This window comes from Sinocyclocheilus anshuiensis, unplaced genomic scaffold, assembly GCF_001515605.1.
Source record: "Sinocyclocheilus anshuiensis isolate Anshui unplaced genomic scaffold, SAMN03320099.WGS_v1.1 scaffold283, whole genome shotgun sequence".
Lineage (NCBI taxonomy): Eukaryota > Metazoa > Chordata > Actinopteri > Cypriniformes > Cyprinidae > Sinocyclocheilus > Sinocyclocheilus anshuiensis.
In genome coordinates this window covers 864,452-871,847 of record NW_015549605.1, presented here as the reverse complement: position 1 = coordinate 871,847, position 7,396 = coordinate 864,452, and the positions used below count along the sequence as shown (strand labels likewise).

The window sequence follows — 7,396 nt, the reverse complement described above, 5'->3', positions numbered from 1 at the left end:
CCTTTTTTAACAACCAAAAAGTGGCTGTTTTGTCGTCTGTTGAGGAAGTACAGACGTTCCTCTCGTTGATAGCAGATGAGCGGATCCTGCGAGAGCTTGATGGGGCGACGCAGAATGAAAACGTTTTTCAGGAGTTGCGGCAATAGAGGCGGCGCAACTATAATGACATGTGAATAATCCCGCCCACTCTAAAGTGGTACTGAACTGCAGTGGAAACGCAAACCGAGCCGTGCCGTGTCGTACCGTACTGAGCCGTGCCGAGTCGTACCACGCAGTGGAAAAGTGCCATTACTGACCTCACCACCACCTGAATTAACGGTCCTAAAATGGGCATAAACAAAAGTATCTGTTTTGTTGCATGGATGATTCTGGACTAATTAAGACTGCTGATTTTGCTGATTGTTTACCATTTTATAATTTCCAGCTAATATTTGATAATGTTTTGTCATGGTATTTACACTAATTATAACATTTTTGTATGAGCGTACCTTATATTTATAATGTAAAACATTGTATTATTCACCTTATACTCCTGGAAGTTCATATTTTGTGATTCTGAGATTCTTTCTGAAATTCTTAACAGCAAATTTTCATCCTCAACCGGATTATTTTAAACTTTTTCATCTGTAACTATCACAAAAAAGCACTGAATGTAAAGGTGACTTTTTTTATAACAGGAAATAGATGTGAAAATGCCAAAAAACCTATGTTGTTTTCTCTTGGGTGCTTTTTATAAATGGTGAATGGCTTCGAGTTCCTTTTTTTCTATTAAATAACCTCCTGTCTTTAGCTCACCCCACGGCCAGCCTGCCGCGCACACATTAATCTTTCCCATAATGCCGTGGTGGAGGTGTTAGAAGGTGTTAAAACTCATTTTCATTTCTCTTGTCATCTCCCGATCTTTCTTCCCTTTCCTCTTACAGAGGACCATTACGCTCGGCGCGGGCGACAGGCAGGTTATCCAGATGCCCATAAACGACTCCCTGCCTGTGAGCGGCTGCAGCGTGGCCCAGCTTTTCAGACAGCTTGGTAAGCCAATCAGCAGTAGGCTTAGGTGCTAAACAGCAAATCAGCTTCATTAAAACAGCAACAGTTGGTGTCAAGTGTCAGATGTGGTTGGTGTAATCTCCACCTTGTGTTGTTAAATAAATAACAGAGGAAGTGGGTCTGATATTTTTAGGCTCAGCTGACCTCTCTCTCTCTCTCTCTCGCTCTCTCTCTCTCTGCAGGAATCGTGAATGTTCTCTGTCTGTTTTGCGCTGCTCTGACGGAGCACAAGATCCTGTTCCTCTCCAGCAGTTACCAGCGTTTAACGGATGCCTGCCGAGCTCTGCTGGCCATCATGTTCCCACTCAAGTACAGGTGAAGAGGGATCATATGTTGGCGCCGAATTTGTTTGCTTCTTAATGATTGCTTGTTTGAAAAAGTTTTGAATACATTTAATTTAAATAAAAGGTGAAATGTACATTTCTGGTTGATTTTAGAATTAATAATTGACAATTTAATAATAATAACAATAATAATAAAAACAGCAACTTACTATTATTGTCATTTCTTATTATAAAAATAACAATCAGTATTGTTATTACTATTATTAATAACAACAACAATAACATCAATGAAAATGATCATTATTTTATTATTATTTTTCATTATTATTAATATTATTATTAACCATTATAATCATTATTAGCAGTGTCATGTATTATTATAAAATTAGTTTTTTATTATTATTATTATTATTATTATTATTATGAATGTTAACAATAATAATAATTATTAATGATATTGATTATTTTATTATTATTTCTTGTTACTAATACTACGATTACTGCTAATAACTAATAATAATTATTAATGATATTGATCATTTTATTATTATTTTCTCGTTGCTAATGCTACTATTACTGCTAATAACTAATATAATAATAAAATATTTATTTTTTATTTGACATTGTTACTGTAATAATAATAATAATTAATAATAACAGCAACTTAATATTATTGTTTCTAATGAAGATAATCGTTTATTATTACTATTACTAATAATAACAATAATAAAAAAAATTTTATTGTTATTTTTCATTGTTATTAATATTATTTTTATTATCTATTATAATGATTATTAGTAGTATCATTTATTATTATAAAATTAGGTATTGTTATTATTTTTTATTATTTTTCGTTGTTGTTGCTACTAGGGATGTCAATTTTCGGTCATTTCCATGATCGATCGTTTTTTGCGTTGCGGTAGGCCTATTTGTTTTTAAAAATCCGGCATTTACAGTGCATTAGATCGTGACAGTGCATGCTTGCGTGTACGAGGACGGAGCGAGCATGGGTTTGACTAGATGTATTTGGAGCTTATTGCTCACATCTCATTCGGCACAAATCCAAATGTTTCCATATTCGTAATGTATGGCCATGAATTAAGAATTTGTTCGATTTATTAATTTGTTCCCTCATTTTAGTTAAATCATGGATTATTTAAGGAACAAAATTAATGAAACATGGGCAGTGGCCACAAATTATTAAGTCGTAGGAACGAATTAACAAGTTGTAGGAATGAATAGCCTATCTGTCCTGTGTCCCACAGCCCTGCAAAGCGCAGAGCCCGATATGAAAGAATTATCTGGGGAAATGACTTAGTTTCTACATTTCTATTGCTTTCCATGTTGAAGAACTTTGTGTTGTTTCTATTTTAATGTACTTTTAAAGTTTAAATCACATTAAAAGCTTAATTTGTACATTATGAATGAATGATGATGCATTTATATACCGTCACCGTCGCTCACAGTCGCTCGCACGTGTTTTGCGCATGAGCCGCACGCAGCCCAAAATTAAACAGCTTAATCGACCTTCGATAGCTTTAATTAATCGATTGCATCTCTTATCGACAATTAATCGATCATCGATTAATCGTTGACATCCCTAGTTGCTACTACTAACTATTATAATATATTATTATTTGTTATTATAAAAATAAGTTATTTTATTTGCCATTGTTACTGTAATAACAACAACAATAACAATGTTGTTGTTATGTATTGTTGTCTACTTTTAACATAAAAATATAAAATACGAAAGCATTAAAATGAAAAAAATAATACCAATTAAAACCAGAAACAAAACTTATTGCATCCCCTTTATTATTTCTTGTTAAAAAACATCTTTTTTGGAGAGATCATCCAGTTCTGTTTTTCCATTTATTGTTCCCATTTTTCCTCATTTTAATCAGCATTTCAACCTCCCCCATGATTTTATTTCCCCTCTCCAGTTTTACATATGTTCCCATCTTACCGGGAAAGCTGCTGGAGGTGCTCAGCACTCCGACGCCCTTCATCATAGGAGTCAACTCACACTTCCGCTCAGAGACCCAGGAGCTGGTGAGATGTCTCTTTTTTTTTTTTTTTAATCATGCCATGAGCCGGAGAACATAATGCAACACACTTCAAGAAATTTAGACTTTTGAGATAAGGTTTGATCAGATATCTACCATATACTGTAGTGCAAGATGAAACAAGTGTAACAAAAGCGTTCCATGCAATGCACAACATGAGATCAGATGCAAGAACACCTGTGTCCTCATACACCTGATTTGCTTTATCTTGGTGCATCTCAACTAGTTTTTGTCCTTTTTTGAAAGTGTATAAGTCTGTTAATTTTGCCTGATTATATATTTGGTTGCATTTTATTGTCTGGATTTAGCATCAGACCTCCGACCCATTTTTAAAAAAAAGTTATGGCCAAACAGTTTATTTAACATAAACGCTTAATTATCATAGATTTGTATCAAAGTTCCTGTGATAGGGTTGCATTTTATCAGGTGTTTTTTTTTCAGTTTCATCCTTATGGTAATAAAGCCTTTCAATGGGAAATTCCTGACCCATTTTTATGACGTTTATCTTGTTGAACATATATCACCTGCTGTTTTTTGTACCGCCAAATGCTGTAATAATAGGCATTTACTCTAAAAATTACACCTACTAGACCGTTATTACCTTGGTTAGCTTAGTTTACAAGAAAAAGTCGAACATCCTTGAACATTTACATGTGATGACTTGAGTTCAGATAAGAGATGATACTTGATACCACGGAATGATACATGACCTCAGGTCACTTAGTTTGGACCCGAACGCTCCTTTAGTCAGAAATTTAAACAAAAGATACTTGCGAAGGAGGTCTCATTCGCTAACTTTTTTGTCACAAAAGGCTGAATCTGCTCTTATGTGCATCAGAGTTAACCAGTTTGGTCTTGTCTTAAAGAGTCGCTCAGTTTCCTGGTTTTGAAATATGAGTTGATGTTATGCATATTTCTGCATCTGCCCATATAGAACAATAAGGGTCCATATTTGCATCCATGTTCCTGTGTTTTATTTACAGCTCGATGTAATCATTGCAGACCTGGATGGAGGGACGGTCACCATTCCCGAGTGTGTCCACATATCCCTGCTGCCCGAGCCACTTCTTCATCACACACAGACCATCATCTCAATGGTAACCGACCCGTTTTACCCGTTTGGTGGATGTATGCCAGTCTCAAGGTTGAGTAATCACTGGCAGAGTTAAAAATGTCATAGTTAATTCGACAAACCGCAGCACGGATCGAGGAAGTGTTGTAGGTATAATGGATGGATTGGGACTATAAAAACACATGAAATAAATATTTATCATTATGAGGTTTTGTGCCAGCGGTAGTTAAATGATTCTCGGCAGACATTACTCAACCACGCGTACTTCCTTGTTTAAGTTACACTCACTGTACTGTGAGTAAGATTATAGTGCTGATAGTGATTTTACAGGCACCTTTATAGTGGCTTTAAGTAGTTGCAATTATAGGGCAATATTCTATAAAAAAAAAAAAAAAGAAGTTCTTGTTGAGAATCCATAAAACATTTGACTACTAATTTCTTGGTCAATTTCTTTTAATGATATTTAAAGGCATTTTATCCTTGGGAATCTAAATTTAGAAACGTGTAAATTATTACACATTGTCCTAACCAGGCATAATATGATAAAGTTTTTGCATAGAGATGCAAACTGGTTATCCGCTGATATCAGTGAATATTTTATTATTTTTAAAAAATGTGTTAAATTCTAATAATTATTATTTTTTTAAATATACTGATACTGAAAATACTCTAAAAATATCAGTATAACAACATTAACCAAACAATTTTTTTTATTTTTTATTATTGACTGAAAACTGATATGTTACTGATATATTGTGCATCCCTAATTAGAACCAGATTTTTATGTTTATTTATTCAAATCATATTTATTTATTTATTAATTCTGTCATTTACTGATTCTGCTAATTAAAAAAAAAAACTTTAATATTGACTAATAACTGATATGTTGCAGCTATATTGTAAATCTTTAATATGTACAATATTATTGGCTGTTAACAGGCTTTTTTTTTTTAATCATTAGTTATTAAATGATACATTAATTTTTTTATTTACTGATACCAATAAATGAAAAAAATCTCTTAATTTTGTCTGATAACTGGTATAGTACAAAATTATGTATGCCTAATTGGTACCATTTTTTTTAAATTCTCTATATATCAGCTGATATACAATTTAGTTGTTCAGTTTTTCTCTTTAATTTCCCCACTTTTTATTCTGGCTCTGACAAATAAACATTTCCAAGCAGGATTATCACATTTAATTCCAGTTTAATGCTAACAAATGAAAAACTTCCTTTTAAATTTTAGAGTCACTTTCATGCCTAGATCTTTTCTGCAAGGAAGTTGTTTTTCTTTTCAGGAAAATGACAGTGAATAGGGTTTTTCCGTTCTGTGCTCATACCTAAAAGTGTCCGGTTGTCTGTCTGTGTTTGTTTAGATTAGATCTAAATTGGCACAGAAAGGTCCATGTGTGTGGCATTCACATTTTGCCCCCCTGGATACAAGCCCAGAGTCCCACAGTCACTGCTGTCTCTCTGAAATGAACGTCTGTGGCGCCAAGGCAGACAGACCATCCCGGCAGAAGTGGCAGAGGCTGAGGTTGCATATGCATGTTTGAGCGAGCAGGGCTCACATAACCGCATCCCCTCAGGGATAGATGATAATCGGGCCATGCCTCAGTAATAAACCCATTTCATCTGTTTAATTGCCTGGAAAACGCAGGGTTTCTTCGTTTTCTATTTCCTGATCCTCAGTGCTCTTTATCATAAGGTTAAAGATGCTTCTGATAGTTGTGTAGGCAACTGCTGTCTTTAGTTTATGTCCTGTGCCTAATCCTCTACCTTTTCAATTAGCTAAGTGAGTTTTGTTATTAGCTCCAGCTCCGGATGGCAGCTTTCTGTAATCACAAAAGCGCTCGTGTGCACAGATGAGCCAGATTCGGATACAGTCGCGTTATAAAGACAAGTATCGTCACTAAAAGTGATTTACTGCACAAAGTGACAAGCGCAGTCAATCAGAACGTGTTTGATGTTTAAATACAGTTCTGTGGAGTAGGATTTTGGGCCAGTTAGATTTGACTTTGGGATACAAATGTAGCGAAACCAAACCACAGACGAAATAAAAATGGTTTTGTGGCTTGACAGAAACTCAGAATAACAAGGAAGGTATGTGATTTATTGCTGCTGTGTCTTGTCACGGACACAATGAATGTTGTGTTTTAAACTGTTGCGGGCCCGATACTGTGCTCCTGTACTCGTACTCGTTAAAATGCCCCGATACCAAACGCCGATACCACACAGCATGTGATAAGTGCCATATTCAGACAAAGAAACACCGACAACAGACAAGAGAATGGAGTTATTAGAGATTAAAGATGAATTGTATGAAGTATATGTATGCAATGAATATAAAACATTCAGTATTAATGCCTGTATAGCTGATTTGCGCCAGCTGGTAAGCAAATCATGCTGAGTGGATTGAGCGCGCGGCGGCACAGATGCGTGAGCTTGTCGAGTGAATATCCCTTTCTCTGCGCGAGCTTGTCGAGTGAATATACCTTTCTCACAGACATCACTGGAAAGTTTGTAGTTCGGTCAGATACGTCAAAAAGATGTAAGTAAAACAATGCACAAGTTACTTAATGGTAGGTAGGGAGGGAGGGAGAGAGAGAGAGAGAGCGCACACTTTTGTGTGATCTTGATGTTCGCTCAGCACGCATCATATGGATTACAACTAAATCGTAAATATAAGACAATTTATAGGGGCAGTCACTATAAAGGTCATTTATTTTCACCCTTAAGCATACACGACTTTATGGCGAAAGTGAAACTAACAGCCTGTGTGAAATGCGCTAGGCTGTACTGTACTTGTCCCTCTCATTCTGCACCAGAAGCCTACAAATACGTGTTGCTTGCTTCATGAGTGTTTCTGCATTATATGAGTGGCTTTGGAAAATAAATCGCTGCACGTTTCAGATGAAAAAAA

General features: G+C 35.4%; 1 protein-coding gene across 1 annotated transcript in view; it reads left to right on the top strand.

Moving 5' to 3' along the window:
- LOC107658807 (myotubularin-related protein 5-like) overlaps positions 1 to 7,396 on the top strand; it is a 67,244-nt gene that overhangs the window by 35,564 nt on the left and 24,284 nt on the right. The window contains exons 8-11 of the mRNA XM_016447459.1: positions 924 to 1,029; positions 1,230 to 1,362; positions 3,278 to 3,386; positions 4,384 to 4,497. Of these exons, the coding sequence (XP_016302945.1) occupies positions 924 to 1,029; positions 1,230 to 1,362; positions 3,278 to 3,386; positions 4,384 to 4,497 (462 nt within the window). The remainder of the gene's footprint in view (positions 1 to 923; positions 1,030 to 1,229; positions 1,363 to 3,277; positions 3,387 to 4,383; positions 4,498 to 7,396) is intronic.